This window comes from Myotis davidii, unplaced genomic scaffold, assembly GCF_000327345.1.
Source record: "Myotis davidii unplaced genomic scaffold, ASM32734v1 scaffold37, whole genome shotgun sequence".
Lineage (NCBI taxonomy): Eukaryota > Metazoa > Chordata > Mammalia > Chiroptera > Vespertilionidae > Myotis > Myotis davidii.
Window position 1 is genome coordinate 2,376,357 of NW_006289395.1, and position 19,101 is coordinate 2,395,457.

Genomic DNA, 19,101 nt, shown 5'->3' on the forward strand with positions numbered 1-19,101 from the left:
GCAGTGCTTAGTTTAGGTCAGAACGGGTCCTTGGGGGCAGCAGCCGGCCATCCAGGGTGCCTGCAGCCGTGCGCCCCCCCCCTTCTCCCGCACCCTAAGTCCTGTGGTCAGCCCCGGGGACAGCTCCCTTCCCTCCAGAAGCCATCAGCAGCTGCCACCAGCTGAGCCCTCATAGGCTTCTGGGAGGGGGTGATTCCGTCAGGAGAGAATCTGCCAGGCGAGGCCCAGACAAAGGGGCACGCGTGGACCAGCAGCACGTCCAGGCTCCACGTCCCAGGAGACCATGGCTGTATGCACCTCGTCTCAGGGACCGGGTGGAGCCCACTTACTTCCCACTGCAGGTGCAGCCTCGCCTGCTTCCACCGGCCCTCTGGGCAGTGCCATGGGGAAGAGCGCCCATCTGCTCTTTGGGGGGAGGCAGGTTCCTCAGGTGTGGCTGGAGACCCCCCCACTCCCCTCACCTACCCCGCTCAGCCCACCCTCTTCCAGGAGGCCCCCCTCCCACCAGCCCAGCATCCCGGGCCCCTCACCTTCTCCACTGCGGCGTAGCGGCTGGCAAGCTGCTTGCGGAGGTCGGCGATGTGGTGGTCACACTTTTTCATGTCTTTCTTGAAGTTCTCCCGGAAGTTCATCAGCGGCTTCTCCACCTCGCTGTGGAGCTGGGAGGGGAGAGGGGCACACTCAGTACCTGGGCACCAGCTGCAAGCAAGCGCTGGGGGAGGGCAGCTCCCACCCCCGCAGGTGAGGGGGGCCTGGGCGGTGGCCTGGACCTCTGAGTACAACTGAGTGTCCACTAATGAGGTGGAGGTTTAGGAAGTCGCCTCAGCTGGCCAGGCCCCGGTTCACTGCTGGATGGACAGGCTGGTGTCCAGAGCGTCCCGAGTCCCTTGGTGGTCACCTCCTCCCCACTCTGAGCTCCCACAGCTCTTGGGAGGGCTCTGACCTTCCAAGCTGGAAGCTTTCTGGGGGCAAAACCACGCCACCGTGGTGTGCCAGGCACCCGTCACTGGCATGGGTGCCATTTATCCTGGGTGCTGCAGGGCAGCTCTGTTCACCGAACACCTGCTCTGTGCCCGTGCGAGCCTGTGAAGGTGACCTGGACGTGGTGCAAAGCTCCAAGAATCGATGGCGGGAGCCAGCGAGGCCAGTGGGGGCTCACAGGGCCCCCTCTGCCCTGTACCTGGGGGTGGGGGCTGCTCATCTCACTGGTCCGCATGGAGACGGCACCTCCCATCCCAGCACAGGGAACGGCCTCGCAGGCTGGAGGCCAGAGAAAGAGGTTTCTGCTTTGAGGGGAGTCGGGGTATTTTTCAAGCATTTTCCTTCTCTTTGATTCCTTCCCTCGATCCAACTCCTTTTTGAAGAATTTTTACTTCCACTTTTTTTTGGTGTGAAAATGAGATGCATTTGATGAGAAAATAGGAAAATGTGGAGTTGCTGCCAAGCCAGGTGAGCAGCCTAGAGCAAGCATGTCAAACCCGCGGCCCACGAGTATTTTTGCGGCCCAGCCAATATAATGGTATTTCAGAAACGTTTTTATAAAAATTTCACAACTTAATTTTTATAATATCCTCTTATACATAGTTATTAATAATGAACTACAACGTTTGCTAATGGCTGATTACTATCATCGTGTTGCATTCATTTCCCTTACGCGCCTTATGCGCAGGCTCACCATGTCTCTCCACTAACACTAGCAGCGAATATTTTAGCCGCAGCCGATGGCCACGTCATTAGTCTTGGACTGACTTGTTCGGTGTGCGCAACAGAAAATATGAAAATTGAGCTTTTGTGTTTTTTTGCGGCCCACATAAACTTACATATTGTTGATTTGGCCTGTGCTAGCCTCTGAGGTTGACATGCTTGGCCTAGAGCCTTGCTGAGTCAGCCTCTCCGAGCCCCACCCGTCAGCCTCCTGGGCCCTCCTGGCCCGGCCTTCCAGGTCCCTGGGGCCTCCACCTGCCCCAGAAACGCCTCTGACAGGTACAGCTGAGCCTCCCTGTCAAAGGAACACACACACACACACACACACACACCCGGCTCTGGGATTCTGGGATCTCTCTCTTCCTCCTCACCAGGCTGCTGGTACATGAACTTTTCCCCTGGCGACCTCAAGGGCTTATGTGCTCTTAGTTCTACACAACGGGTCACACGTGACTGAGTCCAAGAGGCCAGGAGCCTGGCTGGCTTGGCCACCACGGTGAACGGATTCAGCTGGAGCTGGAGCGGAGCCAGTGCCCCTTCACTTCTCGGGGAAATGACACAACCCTCAGGGCCCAGTGGCCTGCGTGACAGCAGCTCTGTTCTTGGATGACCTTCGAAAGCTAGCAGGGAGCGGGCAGCCACGGGCCCCTCGCTCCTGGTGTTGGTGGTAAGTACCTGCTGGTATTCTTCTGACCCCGTTTCCTTGTGTAGGAAACACCCCACCTGGTGGCAGTTCGCGAGATGCTGCAATGTGACAGCTGCGGAGGAAGGCAGACCCATTCCCACATAGGTGAGGCCTTTGCTGCAGGGGAGCTCATACCTCCGCTGCCATGGCAACCTGCTCCGCATTGGGGTGGGAGGGCTCCCCGGGCCTGCAGCCTCAGTGCCTGGAGCCTCCCGAGCCCCTCAGTGGGGTCTCTTTCTGAGGAGGTGGAGGGGTTGATTTCTAGAGGTCAGTGCGCCCAGGAGTGACCTGGAGGGACATTCCACATGGCATCTGGGCACACAATGCTGTAGCTGGCAGAGGGACCCAATCCCACTGCGCTGCCCTCTGTGTTTTCAGCACTTTTAAAGTACGTAATTCTTCCTTAAGAAAAAGAAAACTTGGCCGCGTGTCTTTCATACTCATTTTTAACTTTAAGCATCTTTGTCACTGGGAGTCGAGTCTTCAGTTGAGTCCAGGTGAGGTCGGGGTGGGCCCGTCTGGGATGGGACAGGCTGCTGATCCACTCGGGTCGCCTGCTGGGAGCTCCTCACTCCAGCCCCCTTCCCCCTCCCTCCTCACACGGGGGAGAGCAAGAGAAACCACGAGATGCAGACCACGGCAGAGACGGTCTGTCGGTGTTTTCCAAACGGCGGGCAGCTGGGCGCAGTGAAGTGAGGTGAGTGGGTCAGGACCAGCTCTGGTGGGAAGGGCCAGCCGCCAGGGAGACGTCAGAGAGCACGGCAGGCGGGAGGAGTGCGTTTCATGAAGCGTGTGTGTGGACGCTGGGTGCGGAGGCCGTGTGCTGTGGGGGCCGTGGAGATGTATCCCAGCGGTTCCCCCCAAATAGGTTTCAAATGGAAAATGGGGGCTCGGAGATGCCGAGTGCCCCGCCCAGGGTCAGGGGCGGGTAGCGGCAGCGCTGACGGAAACTCCCGCCTCCCCTCCCACTCTGCCCCCAGCCTCTGACGGGTGCCCGGCGCCTCATCCATGATTAGACCGTCTCCCATCACAAGGGATAGGTCTGGTCTCCTCCAGCAGAGCCAGGCGTAGCTTCCTGTGTACACGGCCATCGGTCCTTAGCAGCCTGTTGCTGGCAGCAATGGCTGCAGCCAGCAGACAGAAAAGCCTGAGAGATGGCCTCACAAAACTGCATTTCGTACAGGGCTCTTACGCTGACACAGAGCAGTGGGGTTTCAGTGAGCCTTCCGGAGCAGAGGTTAAATGGGTTTGGGGCATGTGGAGCCATATTATCCATGGCAAACAGTGAATGCTTGGAGCTCTCTTCTTCGTAGAGAACAGCTACACCACGCTGGCGGCTAACGTGGCTGCCTAAGGCCACCGACACTGCCCGGCCAGCAGCAGCGGTGGTTCTCAGAGAAAATCCCTCATACGCTTTCCATCGGCGATGTCCTGGGCATCAGGAGGGCCGGCCCACTACCCAGACAGCCCCCGAGAGAGGGCAGTGTGGCCTCCAGAGAAAAGGTCCGGGGTCAGCACCCCGTTCACCCTGTCCTCTCCATCCTGCTCCATCACGGCCCCCTAGGCTGTGTGGCCGCAGGCTCCGCTTAACCTCTGCCCCTTCTCACGTGTGAGGTGGAGATGCCATCCTGCCGGTGGCTGATAAGACTGAGGTGAGTTCTAGCCCGCACGAACCATTGAGAGCACTGTATGACTGTGATTCTGCCACATAATAATATATACGTCTATTCTCGTCCTTGGCTCCTGGCTGGAGCGCCTCCCCTTTGTAATTTCCTCGGTGATCACGGTGCTGGAAGCATCCTCTGTTCGAACAGTTGGTCGCGGACCTGGCTGAGCCTGGTTCCCGTCACAGAGCTTCTGAGTCCCCTGCCATTTCCTGGGTGACAGGAGCCTCTTTTGTCCTAAGGAAGGGGACCCTGGGTGGGCTCCTGCCTAGCTTCTGGAGGGGGCTGGTCGCCAGAAAGACCAAGCCATGATTTCAGCCGCAGGCCCCAGCCGCTGGGGAGAGGAGAAGCTGGAGATAAATTGATGGTGGCCACCTGATGAAGCCGCCATAAAAGCTGTCAATCACAGTGTTCAGAGAGCTTCGGGTTGGTGAACACAGCACGTGCCAAGAGGGTGACCCTCCACAGGGACAGGAGTCCCTGGGCTCGGGACGCCCCCCCCCTGCCCAGACCTCACCCTAGGGCCTAGGCACCTCTCCACATGGCTGTTCATCTGTATCATCCATCACATCCTTTAACATATAATACCCTGGGAAATCTAGGTCAGTGGTTCCTGCGTTCTGGGAGCCACTCTAGCGAGTTATTACACCTGAGGAGGGGCCGTGAGAGCCCCCAAATGGTAGCCTAGTCAACAGAAGTGTGGGTAACCCAGGGACCCACTGCTTGCAAATGCCATCTGAAGTGAGGGCAGTGTTGTGGGGCTGAGCCCTGACCCTGTGGGACCCATGTTACCTCCATAGACAGTGTCCGCACTGAGTTATATTGTAGGACACCCCGCTGTAGGAACTGGCCAGTGGGAGGAAAAGCACTTGGTGGCAGAAGTGGTGGTGTGAGCAGCAGCGGGAAAAGGAAATAGCAGAGGAAAGCAGAGCACAGGAGAATGTTTGGTCTGTGAACATTCCAGAAACGGGGTCCTGCTGAGGGGAAGTAAGTGCCCCGGGTCCCGGATCTGCAGAAGCCCTTTCAGAAGCTCAGGTGACCGGCCCCCAGCCCGCCCAGCCCAAGGGCAGCCTTCCCACCCACCTCCCCAGGCAATGGCAGGTTCAAGTGCGGGAACAGAGCTGCTGGGGCCAGGCCGGCAGGAAGACCCGGAGGGAGCACCTCCCAGGATCTGCAGCTTAGAAAGAACTCGCTGCCTTGTCTGAGCAGCAGGAAGGAGCCTAATTCGCTGAGCCCCCTCCTCGCCCGGCTGGAGGGGCGACTTCCGGTGCAGGGGCTGGTGCCAGGGTTCCTGAGCTATTGTTCGCCCGGCATTCTCACATCTGGGTGGCAGCTCACTCCGGGGCACTCCTACCCTTCACAGCAGGAGCTGGAAATAGCACTGGTTTTCCCTCCACTCAGCTCTGTATGCAGCTCCTCCACATGCCTCACATCTGAGCCATTCATTCTGCCCCGTGTGCGGGGCAAAACCACGAAGCGGGTGGGGCGGCCTGTACTGGCTCGGAGTGCTGCAGGTGTAGGGATTTCATAGACTGGTTGCTCCAGACAGCCAGTATTAAAAATTGTGGTCTAAATTCAAAATTAATCAATTACACTAAAAACAAGGTACTAAACACTCAGCACGTATCACTTCCTAACTGCATCTCGCTGTCCTCCATGGTCTCAGGGCTAGTTCTGATCACTCAGTATAGCACTGGGATGGCGGGAACATCGTCCTGGGCTGTGCTGCTGCCCATCCCCCAGCCTGGATGTGTGCGTCACAGACCCTGGTCCAGGGCTGAGCTACTGCCTATCCCCCAGCCTGGCCGTGTGGATCACAGACCCTGGTCCAGGGCTGAGCTACTGCCCATCCCCCAGCCTGGACGTGTGGATCACAGACCCTGGTCCAGGGCTGAGCTACTGCCCATCCCCCAGCCTGGACGTGTGGATCACAGACCCTGGTCCAGGGCTGAGCTACTGCCCATCCCCCAGCCTGGACGTGTGGATCACAGACCCTGGTCCAGGGCTGAGCTACTGCCTATCCCCCAGCCTGGCCGTGTGGATCACAGACCCTGGTCCAGGGCTGAGCTACTGCCTATCCCCCAGCCTGGCCGTGTGGATCACAGACCCTGGTCCAGGGCTGAGCTACTGCCTATCCCCCAGCCTGGCCGTGTGGATCACAGACCCTGGTCCAGGGCTGAGCTACTGCCTATCCCCCAGCCTGGCCGTGTGGATCACAGACCCTGGTCCAGGGCTGAGCTACTGCCTATCCCCCAGCCTGGCCGTGTGGATCACAGACCCTGGTCCAGGGCTGAGCTACTGCCTATCCCCCAGCCTGGACCTGTAGATCACAGACCCTGGTCCAGGGCTGAGCTACTGCCCATCTCCCAGTCCTGATGTGTGCATCACAGACCCTGGTCCAGGGCTGAGCTACTGCCTATCCCCCAGCCTGGACGTGTGGATCACAGACCCTGGTCCAGGGCTGAGCTACTGCCTATCCCCCAGCCTGGACGTGTGCGTCACAGACCCTGGTCCAGGGCTGAGCTACTGCCTATCCCCCAGCCTGGACGTGTGGATCACAGACCCTGGTCCAGGGCTGTGCTACTGTGGTCTCTTCGGAACCCCTGACATTTACAGCATAGAAACTGGCAACACCACACCCGGGAGAGGCGGCTGTGCACAGCCTAGCAGCACACCACGGTGTAAGACCAGCCCAGAGAGGCCGCGGGGAGGGGTTACCTTGGCGGAGAACTTGAGGTGGACTTCTGCCTCGTCAGCCAGGCTCTTCTTCACCTGCGCCCACGCCTCGCCCAGGGACCTGCGACACGAAGCAGACTGTCAGACTCGGGGGAGCCGCAGTGACCCGATGGAGGAGACCCCGGAGACTGGGTTTGCGTGAGGCAGAGGCCAGGCAGGCACAAAACACACTTGGGCACTGTTTCAACCCGAGCCCCCCAAACCGAGCCCAGCAGCTGAGAGAGCAGGCTGTAGCAGACCGGGGAAATCGCCAGAAACCCAGAGAACGGGGGGAGCTGCACAAAAGTGGGGTGCAGCAGCAAGGAGGGCCTCCAAGGCTGGCCGACTGCTCTCCCCATGTCTTCCCATCACCCCTCCCTGGATTGTTGAGGAGGCACAGGCACCTGCTGGGAAGTCACAGAGGGAGGACAAGTGCCCCTCAGGGAACAGTCCTGCTCAAATGGAAGGTACCACACAGCGCTCCCTGCATGCAGGCAAACCCCGGACAGCCTGGCTTCCGGCGGGTAGTGGGGGGCCCTCTGGGTCTAGGGAGCTCCTGGGGACGCCCACAGGCAGATGGCTCTCCATCGGCAGCACAGGAGTGTGGCCCCGGCCGGTCCTGAGCCTGCAGTGAGGCCTGGTGCTGCACACAGCTCCCCTGGAGAACGCAGAGGCCTCTCCGCTCCGTCACTTCCCACGCCAAGATGCTTCAAGTAGAAGCAACTTCCCGAAGTCCCCAAGACCCTGCAATGCAGGCCCCAGGCTACACTCTGGTAATTTGCAACTCTTTAACCCTGGGACCTCTACACCCAGCCGTAAAGCCAGGCTGACTTCCTTCCGTCCAAAGGCCACTTCCCCGGGAGAATTCCTTAAACTCGAGTGGCAAAAGCTGACTAACAGACATCGTGCTGCGCGGCCTCTGGGTTTGCAGTGGAGAAGCCAGCAGCTGAGAGCTACCCAGCACATCCTAATGGGCCCCTCTGGTTCCGCCCAGGCCTGTCTGGCTGTGGTGCTGCCTCAGGCTGAGGTGGGTGCTTATGGGAAATGACTGACTGAGTGTATCTAGGAGCCTGGCAGCAAAGAAAGGCCCCCTTGGGTGACCCCGGCTAGGGAGCCCACCAGCGACGAGATGGAGAAATGGGCAACCCACACTGCAGACATTTCTCTCTGCCTCACGGTCTGAGCTCCAGGGAGCTGTGGGGGCAGCTCTGGGTGGCGGCTCCTCACCTGACCCGGGAGGCGGGTAGGGGGTCCTGGGCAGGGGACGGAGGGGGTGGAAGCAGACCTGGTGGTCAGACAGATATGGGAATACCAGGCCCAGAAACAGACTCAGATGTGGGGTGACTGATGTGCCACAAGAATGTCCAATTATCTCAAGGGAGGAGGGACAGCCTTTTAACAAATGGTGCAGACACAACTCTTCAACCACAGGGGACACGAGGCCTCTTGACCCTGACCTCATGCCATACGGTTGGATTCTCTCAGGATGCATCACAGACCTGGGGTGAACGTCCGCACTATACCAGCTACGGAAGCAGCCCCGGGAGAAGTGGGAACTCCTTCGAGGCTGACGGGAGGGGCTCAGCCCTGCAGCTGAGCTGCATGTGAGCCGGTGGACGGTGAAACCAGTGCCCACAAGCCGAAAGGCGTGGGCAGCCCTGAGAACATGCACGCCCCCCACCAGCAGGGCACGCGGTCAGTCACTGGCGCGGCGGCAGCTGCAGTGGCCTGACCCTGTCATCCGAGGCCACTGGGAGGGCAGGAGGAAGCACAGTTTCCAGATCAGGCCCAGGCTGTGTGGCCCAGTGGTTGCACACTGACCCATGAACTAAGAGGTCGCTGGTTCAATTCCGGGTCAGACTGTCCCCACCTCCAGGCTGGGCATTCACAGGTGGGAGGATGTCAGTCTAAACATCAATTGGTCTGTCTGAGCTAATACATGCTCCATGCACCGCCCCCCCGCCCCCGCAATATCCCAGGCCCCTTGGGGCCACGTCACCATTTCGAATAAAGCGATTAGAAATGCCCTCATTTGAAGAGAAGTTTTTCGTCTGATAAGTGGTTAGTGAAGAAACTAAAGTCTGAGATCTACGTCCGTTCCAATATGCAGTCTGAGGCCTTCCACGTCAAAATGCACGATGCTGTCACAACGCTCAAGCAGAAAACAGCCCCATCCCACTTCCTCTCCACGCGGGAGAGACAGGCTGCAGGCAGGACGAACAACCGGCCCTGGCTCCTCGCCGGGCGCACATATGCTGGGGCATCTGATTCGGACACGGCACTCGAGTGGCAAAGGCAGCTCGAGCCTCCCCCTGGGCAGGCACCTCCCGAGGCTGCCCAGATCTCTAGGCTCCAGCACTGCGCTTTGGAAGGTTCTAAGTGGACTGGGCTCACGTCCAAAGCTGGGTGTGAGCAAAACAGCGTCGCTGCACTGTGAGCAGGGCCCACGGGCCCAGCCCCCGGCAGCGCCTGCTGGAAGGAGTGTGCGCGAGGTTTTAGCCTGTGTGCAAAGGCAGGTGCTCATGGCCACGCTGGAGGCGAGCAACACCGATGCACGTATGTGAGCGTGTGCTGAGTTCCCCCATCTGTAGGTGCATGTGTGCACAGCATGGCGGGGCAGGCCCGATGCCTTCAGCTGGGAGCATATGCTGTGCGTGCGGGCAGGACTGAGTGTCCTCGGCAGCAGCCCAGGCCGAGGAGGTGGAGGCGGGAAGACTCAGGGCAGCACTGTAGTCACAGGGTATGGAGATGCCTGGAAAGGCCCCTGGCCTGGCCAGTGGGGCGGCTCCTCCACGCTCCTCCTTCCTGCCCTCATCTCAGGCCCAGTGCACGGAGCAGAGGGGGCCGGAGGGAACCTCATTTATGTCCGTGGGAGAGACACCAGCCTTGCAGGGCTGTCCTGTGGCCTGTGGCTGGCGGTCGGTGAAAACCATCCGGAGGCGGCCTGCTGGCTGCACAGCGGGCCCAAGCAGAGGCCTTGATCAAAGCCACATGTGGTTGGCAAAGCCCTGCCACTGAGGGATTTCAAGCCATGCAGGCAGGGCCGGGCTCGTTTAACACTGCAGCTCGCTGACGGCTGCAGCATCCGCTGCCTTCCTCTGCGGCTCACTTCCTCTCAGGAGGGAGTCAGACACTGCCCTGGAGGGAGGTCCCACCAGACGGAAGACTCCAGGGACCTTCAACGCTAACTTCCTGAGCCGTTGTTTTTATTATTGGGATGAAATTTCATTCAGAACGATCGCACTTAGCCCAGTCACCGTGTTGTGCAACCACCACGTCTAGCTGGCTCCGAACCATTTTCATCACCCTGCTATGGACTGACTGCTGGTGCCCCCCTAGGTTATGATGCTGAAGCCCTAACCCCTAGTGAGACTGTGAGTTGGGGATGGGTCCTCTGTAACAGAAACTGAGGTTACATGAGGTCATATGGGTGGGGCCCTCGTCAGATGGGATTAGTGTCCTTATAAGAAGAGACACTGTGAACTTGCTCTCTCTCCTCACTAGGAAAGGCCATAGCAAAAAGGCGGCTGCCTATAAAGAAGAGGAGAGCTCTCACCAGGCTGGACTCCCAGCCTCCAGAACTGTGATAAGTTAAATTTCTGCTGTTTTAAGCCTATTTTTTTTTACTGTTACAGCAACCCACGGAGATGAATACACACTCTCCACCAGAAGAAACCCCGTGCTCATTAAGCAGTTACTCCCCCCCCAAGCAGAGGCCTTGATCAAAGCCACATGTGGTTGGCAAAGCCCTGCCACTGAGGGATTTCAAGCCATGCAGGCAGGGCCGGGCTCGTTTAACACTGCAGCTCGCTGACGGCTGCAGCATCCGCTGCCTTCCTCTGCGGCTCACTTCCTCTCAGGAGGGAGTCAGACACTGCCCTGGAGGGAGGTCCCACCAGACGGAAGACTCCAGGGACCTTCAACGCTAACTTCCTGAGCCGTTGTTTTTATTATTGGGATGAAATTTCATTCAGAACGATCGCACTTAGCCCAGTCACCCTGTTGTGCAACCACCACGTCTAGCTGGTTCCGAACCATTTTCATAGCCCTGCTGTGGACTGAATGCTGGTGCCCCCCTAGGTTACGATGTTGAAGCCCTAACCCCTAGTGTGACTGTGAGTTGGGGATGGGTCTTCTGTAACAGAAACTGAGGTTACCTGAGGTCATATGGGTGGGGCCCTGGTCAGACGGGATTAGTGTCCTTATAAGAAGAGACACTGTGAACTTGCTCTCTCTCCTCACTAGGAAAGGCCATAGCAAAAAGGCGGCTGCCTATAAAGAAGAGGAGAGCTCTCACCAGGCTGGACTCCCAGCCTCCAGAACTGTGATAAGTTAAATTTCTGCTGTTTTAAGCCAGGTTTAAGCCTATTTTTTCACTGTTACAGCAACCCACAGAGATGAATACACGCCCTCCACCAGAAGAAACCCCGTGCTCATTAAGCAGTCACTCCCCATTCCCTTTTCTCCCTAAACTCAGACAACCACCATTCTGTCTTACGAATTTGTCTGTCTGGACATTTCACATAAATGGAATCATAGAATATGCAACCTCTGTGTCTTGCTTCTCACACTTCATCCACACAGTAGTGTGGGTCAGTACGTCATTCATTTTTATGGCTGAATAATCCCATCCTATATCCATATATCCAATGTGGACACACCATAATTTGTCTGTCCATTCATCCCTGATGGACATTTGGGTTGTTGCTAACTTTTGGCTCCTGTGAAGTGGGTGCTATGGACATTCGTGTGCATGTATTTGTCTGAGTATCTGCTTTCAGTTCTTTTGGGGTCTCAGCCTGTGAGAGGAACTGCAGGGTCACAGTAATTCTAGGCTCAGTTTTCTGAGGCACTGCAAGCTGTGTTTCTACAGTGGCTGCACAGTTACACTCCCACCTGCAGCCCAAACGCTCTGTAACAAGGCCGAGCAGAAAAGGCGCCGTCTTCCTTCCACCAGGGATCCCCCTGTGGCTGGGAGTGTGGGCTGAGTCTCCCCAGCCCAGGTCCCACCCAAGGAGGTCTGGACTGTCGCAGCTGGAAGGGGAGGGGGGCCTGGGCCTCAGGCCCACAGGGGAGAATTCTAAACAAGCGGCCAGGTGCGGAATCCCCTCACACCCAGGTTCCTACCAGCCTGCCCTCAGGGAAGCAGGTGCGGCATCTGGGGGCTGATGCCCAGCTACCAGGGGCCAGGGCCGAGGCGGTCCAGCATATGGCAGGAGGCCCTTGGCCATGAGAGAGAAAACAATGTGGAAGTGCTAGCCTTGAGCATGCATGCCCACACCTGGGTCACAGGTCCCCACCTTGAGCATGCATGCCTACTGTGAGCCAGGCCTATGGAGACTTCCCCTCCAATGGACCCATGACAATAATCAGTGATAAGTAAAAAGGGATTCCCCCCGCCCCCCGAGTGTCTCCTCTTCCTCCCACTCCCATCGCTGTCCTCCCCACTCACCCTTCCTCCTGTGCGGCCAAGGAGTTCTGAGAGAGCTTAGCTAAGTTCTTCGCATATTCTTCTTCAATCTTTATCCTGCAAGGGGAGAAAACCCAACAGGTCAGCTCCCCAGTGCTGGTTGGTGGGTCCAACCTACAGCCCTGCTGCTTAATAACCATGTAAAGGAACCCACTAGACCATATGCCCTGAGAGTGCATGGCTCTTGTCTGTCTGGCACACAGTAGGTGCTTAGTAAATTATCTGTTGAATGAATGAATGTGCAAAATTGTCCGAACCTCCCTGTCTGCTCATCTGCAAAATGGGCTATTCCCAGCTGTCTACCGGGTCGTGAAGATGCAAAGCTGTCATCTGCACAGCTCCTGACACGGGGCTGGACACATGGAGACCCTTAAACGGGTGAATGTAACTCATGATGGACCACCGTGCTGGATGCCCAGTGCTGCTCTTCCCCTGCCAGCCCCAGAGTTCTGCGTTTAGACCCTCCAGGGTGGCATCGGCCCCTCAGAAGCAGAACAGGACTGCTCCCTATCGTCTCCCAGCCCCCAATGCCTCTCATGGCCAGGCCTGCAGGGCACCCGTGTTTCCATGGAGACCAGGTGGTGCCCAGAGCTGGCTGATTCCACTTCCCCAGAGAGGGAAGTCGCCTTGGACTTGGCTTGCAGCAGGCAGGCCCTTGACACACTTTCAAGGCAACTCTCCCGGGCGTGTCCTGGATCGTCTGCCGCCTCTGCATGCAATGTGCTGTGGAGGTACTGCGCCCTGGTCCATCCCTCGGCAAACGGAAAAGCCCAGAGACGCTCGGGGCGGCAGCACCTGCTTCTCAAGGGCCACGAGGGTGTCTGCGGGGCGGCCTACCACGTCCCAGGGCAACATCTGAGTGATGGTGGTTCCCTGGCGTGGCGCTGAGAGGCCCACAGCCTGCTCCTGCTCACACTGCTCTGCTGCCAGTGCCACCTCTGGCTGGTCTCGGGGTCTCACCGCTCCCTCCCATTCACTCTGCCTGAGCCCCTGAGCTCCCAGGGTGACCGGCCCGCCAGCCTGCGGCCCCCAGCCTGTGACCAAGAGATCACTCTAGAAAGCAGATCAAACCACGTCATACTCCAGACTGCAAATCTCCCCGGGCTCCCCATGACATCCAGGCGTGAGGCCCGTCTGCTTCAGCATGTCACAGCCACAGCCACGGCCACGGCCACGGCCAGTGCCCGCCTCACCCCCACATCTGCCAGCTTCCTACACTGAGGCCACAGCAAAGCCCCAGCCCTCAGCCCTTGGCCCACACGCCCCCGCCTGTGCCCCGCTGCCCCTCTCCTGGCTCTGAGGCTCCCGATGCGACCCCAAGGTGGACTGAGAGAAACTGTGTGTCTCAGGAAACACCAGCGCTCTCAGACTGTAGGCTCCATTTATTTGCCAACATGACACCTTTATGACAGTATAAACCATAGTGTGCTCGAACTTCGGCTTTTACAACCATGTTCCTACTCGCCTGTTTTATGCTGTTGTTTTCTTGCACCTGAGCTACGCAACCTCTCAGTTCTCTGCCGGTTTAACGGGTCATAAAATAATGATTTCATTAAACAAACAGAAAACGGGGCCCCGAAGGAAAAGGGGTGCTTTAAGATGCTACAGAATTATTACTCGATAGTTCTTGTTATAATTAAAAAATAAAAAGTGTAAAAATAAATAAATAAATAGTGTAAATATATTGCCATTTACTAAATATTTCCAGTGTATCTGGGAAACTCCAGATAGGAAGCTGTGTGTGTGTGTGTGTGTGAGCACACGTGTGTATGCGAGCACACATGCATGTGAGAGCATACATGTATGTCTGAGCACACATGCATGTGTGCAGACACACGTATGTGAGCACATGCAAACATGTGGGGGGGTAAGGTGCATGTGGCGGTGGATGTGTGAGGTGTGTGGGTGTGTGAGGTGCACTTAAGTATTTCCAGTGTATCTGGGAAACTCCAGATAGAAAGCTGTGTGTGTGTGTGAGCACACATGTGTATGTGAGCACACATGCATGTGAGCACATGCAAACATGTGTGTGGGGTAAGGTGCATGTGGTGGTGGGTGTGAGGTGTGTGGGTGTGTGAGGTGCACTTAACGGGGTTTCCGAACTTGGAGGGGACAGAAAAGGAACTTTGTCTTTTTATAGCTTTTCATCTTTCCATCCCGGCCAATTCACTGTCCCCTCCCCTGTGTTCATCGGAACCACTATTCTAACCCCTGCACTTCCTTTCCAAAAGCACCTCACCTGACTCTCCCAGTACCCTGAGCTCCTGAGGCAGGGAGGGTGTGTGTGGGGGGGGTGGGGGGCGCGGTGGGTTCTGTAAGCCCAGGTCCAGGACACAGATTTGGTTCCAAGATTAACTGGAAGGTAACATTCTCCCTTTTCTCATGCTAAGGGGCGGTGCTCCAAATGAGGGCCATGGAGGTGGAGGAGCTGAGCAGCCTGTGTGGGGACAGCAGGGAGTGGTGGAGATGACGGCGAACTGGGAACACATGCTCCCCTACAGAGGCTGCGGCCACTCAGCTCCAGCCAGTGCCACCTGAGGGATGCGGAGCCACTGCTGCCAGACTTCCCGCTTTCTCCAGAGACGCCAGACTTTAACGTAAAAACCGACCAACTTAACAAATGGTCTTTCAAACCTTTAAAAACACGACACAGGCCAGAACCACACATGGCCCGAGGGCCGTGAGTTGTGTGGTTCTAGTCTCATGCTCCCCTTGGTGCTAACCAAGCCCAGCGCTGGGGGTGCAGGGTCACCCCTGCCACTCACTCCCCTCAGGCTAAGGGCCCGCCACAGGCCCTGCCACTCACTGCCCTCAGGCTAAGGGGCCGCCACAGGCCCAGTCATCCCTGACCTGAGCTGGGGGGGGCTCACCTCTCCCGAATGAATTCCGACATCTCCTTCTGCATCTGCTTGCCCTTCAGCTGTTTCTGAAGCAGCAGTTCAAACCCAGCCACGTTGCCGTTGCCCTGGGGGTCCTTCTTATCAGCCTAGAAAGGAAGCAGAGTGGGAGCTTCAGGGATGGGGGACGTGGGGACAGAGGGTGGAGCACAGGGCAGACCCACCCAGAAGGGACCAGGACACCTGGGAACCCTGCCCGCAGCCCGAGAGGGAGGACAGGGGCGGCTTCGCTGCCTGACCCGTGCGTGTCTCCTGGTGCCCCGCTCCCACGGGCCCTCTGATGCGTAAGCCACCCCCTGCCCCTCAACCGCCCAACCTGGAAAGCAGGGGAAGGGCAGGTGGCCGAGAGCACAGGCTCTGATCCCCAAGGGCCCATCCCTTCCAACCAGGGGCTGCCGAGGCTGGGGGGCCCTCGGGGGGGTCCTGGCATCCTGACTCTAAGCTGTGACCATCTGTGACTTGGGGTCCTCTGTCCCTAATCCTACCCCATCCCATCTCCTCTCAGCTTCTTGCCCTGGCCGGGCAGCGCCATCTTCCAATGCACCTTCACCAAGGGTCAGAGAGGCCCCTGAGAGAAGCCGGATTAGAGGAGGCCAGAGTGGACGAGGGCGGGCGCCCGGGCTGACATGGGGGGGGCGGGGGTCTCAGGAGCAAGTCTCCAGCCTGAGCTGCTCGCCTGGGATGAACCACCCGTGGAAATGGCCGAGCACAATGCTCAGAGGAGACTACGTGCTCAGTGAACAGCAGCTACTAGGAGCTCCTTTCAAGTAAAAGTCAGGACTCAGAAAAGATGGCAAGTCAATGAAATGGAAACATAGTACCCCATTCATTTTGCAAGCAATTCTCTTAAAGTTTCAAAATTAGAAGGTTTAGCTGTGTTTGGCCTGCACTTTCTCAAGGACGCCTGTGCCTCCCTTTCCTGCCACCCCCCACTCCAGTCCACCTCCTGCCTGCTGCCCGCCATGGTCTTCCCTACGGGACATTCATCAGGCACCTGCCCTCACAGCTCTCAGAGCCGCCCAGTCCTGGGTGGGCCTCCTCCATCCCAGCCTTTACCACCAGGAACCAGGGTCAAATGCTTTGGTATTTAATGGAAGGAGTTAAAAGTATGGCCTGCGACCTCACAGACAGGTGCAGGCTCAGCTCAGCCACTGCGTGACCCGGTCGGGGCTTCCCCAGCCTGGTGCATCCTCAGGCCCCGCCCCTTGAAATGGGAACGGGTTGCACCTCTAAGACCCCAGAATGGACACTTTAGGAGAGGGGAATGGGAAGGGGTGGTGATGCCCAGCCGGCGTGGCTCAGTGGTTGTTGAGGTGAGTGTCGACCTATGAACCACGAGGTCACGGTTGATTCCCGGTCAGGGCACATGCCTGGGTTGCGGACTCGATCCCCAGTGTAGGGTGTGCAGGAGGCAGCTGATTGATGATTCTCTCTCATCATTGATGCTTCTATCTCTCTCTCTCCATCTCCCTTCCTCTCCCTTCCTCTCTGAAATCAGTACAAATACTATATAATGAAAGGGTAGTATGTAAATGGTCCCGGCGACCAGAAGTTCGTCTGGAGTTCGACCAGGGGCGGGGCCAGCTGGGGGAAGGGAGGGAGTACCCGGTGGTCAGCGGCAGCCGCTAGGGACCCTACCAGTGCACGAATTTCATGCACTGGGGCCTCTAGTATAAAAGAAAAGAAAATGCTCAAGACTTCTACCAGTTTCTGAGGAGCTGGGCTGTGCATTTGTCAAGAGATGTTGACTTGTGGAAAAACACACATAACATGAATTTACCATCTTGGCCATTTTTAAGTGTGTAGTTCAGTGACATTAAGAGTTCACATTGTTGTACAACCATCACCACTATCATCTCCAGAACTTTTCTTTGTCCTCATTGAACAATTTGCAAAGGCCCTGGAACCCCAGAATCTGGAGCTCTCTACACATCCTTAAGCCCAACCTCCTGACTTCGACGGAAACAGGGAAGCCCCGGGGTGAGGCACCTGTCCCCGCTCGCCCACAAGTGACAAAGCAGGCCTGGAGCCCAGATTCCTTCCCTGGAGTGGACTCTAGTTTCCTGTCCTTACCCAGCAGCAGAGAAAGGGACCGCCCACCTTTCTTGCCTGGGTTTCCGTGTTTCCATGAATGAAAACCCTATTAATTCTCTGAGGCTTATGGAACATTCTGGACTCCAGAGGGTCTTAACTTCCCGTCTCAGATGCTAACTCTCCCACCAGACCTTTAGGTTTCAACAGGAGAGGCCCCTCTGCTTTGAGCTCAAGGCCCTTCATGCTCCCCCCCCACCCCCCGCCCAGGGGTTCATTCTTGGTCCTTGGGGCCACAGTGTGGGGGAAACTGAGGCACCACTTACCCAGAAATAGTCGCAATAGCTCCACTCGGTCGGTTTCAGCAGCTGCTGCTCGGGCATCGTGTCCGGGTGAGGGAATGTCACACAGTTGATCTGCAGGCACAGGACAGGGAGAAACGAGGGCTGAGGGCTGGGAGGCTGGGAGGGCTCTGCTCCCAGACACAGCACTGCAGAGGCGCTGGGCGGGTCAGCGTGAGAGAACGCACACCAGGATCTCGAGGTGCTCCAGGGCAAACATGTCAAATGGGGGCACCAGTACTCACCCCCACCCTAGAGGGCTGCCCTTGGTACAAACCCTCTGGAGGGCGGACTGACAGCATCTATCAAAACTGTCAACATCAGAACCTTCGGCCCAGCGAGTGCACTCGAAGAGTCTAGCCTACAGGTGCGTCTCACAGGTGTGCCCTGGCAGGGTGCCTCCCCCCAGCACCCTCTGTAACAGCAAAAGGCTAGACACAGGTCCTCTGTCCACCAGCAGGGGGTGGGGAAGCAAAGCAGAGACAGGCGGGCATCCAGGGAAGTGGCTTCCAAGCAGGGGGTGTCAGGACAGACTGAGTGGGGAGGGGAGGGAGCAGGCACAGGATATGACTGTATGCCGCCATTTGTGTTAAAGGGGAAGCATATACACCTTTGGTTATTTACCGATGGAATACCTCTGTGGCCAATAACACCGTTTGCTCCCGGGGAAAGGAGTTCTGTGGCCGAGGTCAGGGGTGAAGAGTCACCTTGTGAATTCGATCTCACACAATGTATTCTACGAACAGAGAGGCTGCGGTGCTCACCCGGGAGCCTGCTGGACAGTGCAGTGCAGATGCTGGGATGGGCTCAGACCCCTGGCTGAGGTGGTCCTGCAGCCCTGCTCTCCCTGCCTGGCGGAGTGGCTTTCTACTGCTCCTGCTGATGTCGAGTCCAGCCGGGACCCCTCCATGGAGCCCGGTCCCTCCCACGGAGCCGGCTAATTTGTGTTCCTTGTGGGAGCCGCAGAGTCCCAACAGGCCTGAGCCCCGCCCTGGCCGTCTTTAACCCCTCACTGCGCCCCAGCTGCTGAAGTGGAGCCGCACGCAGTCCAGGTAAGAACAGTGCAGAAAAGCCCCAGGCTTCGAACAGAGGCACAAACTCCGAGGCCAGGCAGCTCACACAACAAGGGAGGTGCCCTGTGTCAGGAGCTGCAGCTCAGGGCGGGGCAGGAAAGACCAGCCTCTGCTTCGGGAAGGGGTGGGGGTCTACAGAGCTCCACCTGAGCCCAAAGGGCGGACTGCTCTCACCCCCATCAACTGTTATCAAGACAGAGTGAGGAGCCCACCCTTGTCAGGTTATGCGATGACCGAGGAGCTTCGGGAATTTGACGTGAAGTGCCTCAGTTTTGAAATGTTGGCCAGTGAATCCAAGGCTAAGAGTAATGATGTCAATAACAATGTAGGGAGGCCAGCCCCTCTGCCCGCTGGGTCAGGCCCGTGGGCCCCAGCCATGGCCTGTTCCAGGGGCGGGAGGGCGGCTGGAAGTAAATCCACCCTCCCAAACCCCTGCCCCGCTGGCTGCCGGGGGCCAGGCCTCGCTTGTGGTCCTGCAAGGAGAGCGTGGGAGAGTCCAGCCAAGAGAAGGAGCCCCTCCC

At 57.8% G+C, this 19,101-nt stretch overlaps 1 protein-coding gene across 4 annotated transcripts in view; it reads right to left on the reverse strand.

The window, feature by feature from the left end:
- GAS7 (growth arrest specific 7) overlaps positions 1-19,101 on the reverse strand; it is a 133,764-nt gene that overhangs the window by 8,546 nt on the left and 106,117 nt on the right. For all 4 annotated transcript variants that reach the window (XM_006761684.2, XM_015562594.1, XM_015562592.1 and 1 more), the window contains exons 6-10: positions 17,493-17,582; positions 15,109-15,224; positions 12,221-12,295; positions 6,772-6,850; positions 531-659 (exon numbers count right to left, since the gene is read on the reverse strand). In XM_006761684.2, coding sequence (XP_006761747.1) covers positions 531-659; positions 6,772-6,850; positions 12,221-12,295; positions 15,109-15,224; positions 17,493-17,582 — 489 coding nt within the window. The remainder of the gene's footprint in view (positions 1-530; positions 660-6,771; positions 6,851-12,220; positions 12,296-15,108; positions 15,225-17,492; positions 17,583-19,101) is intronic.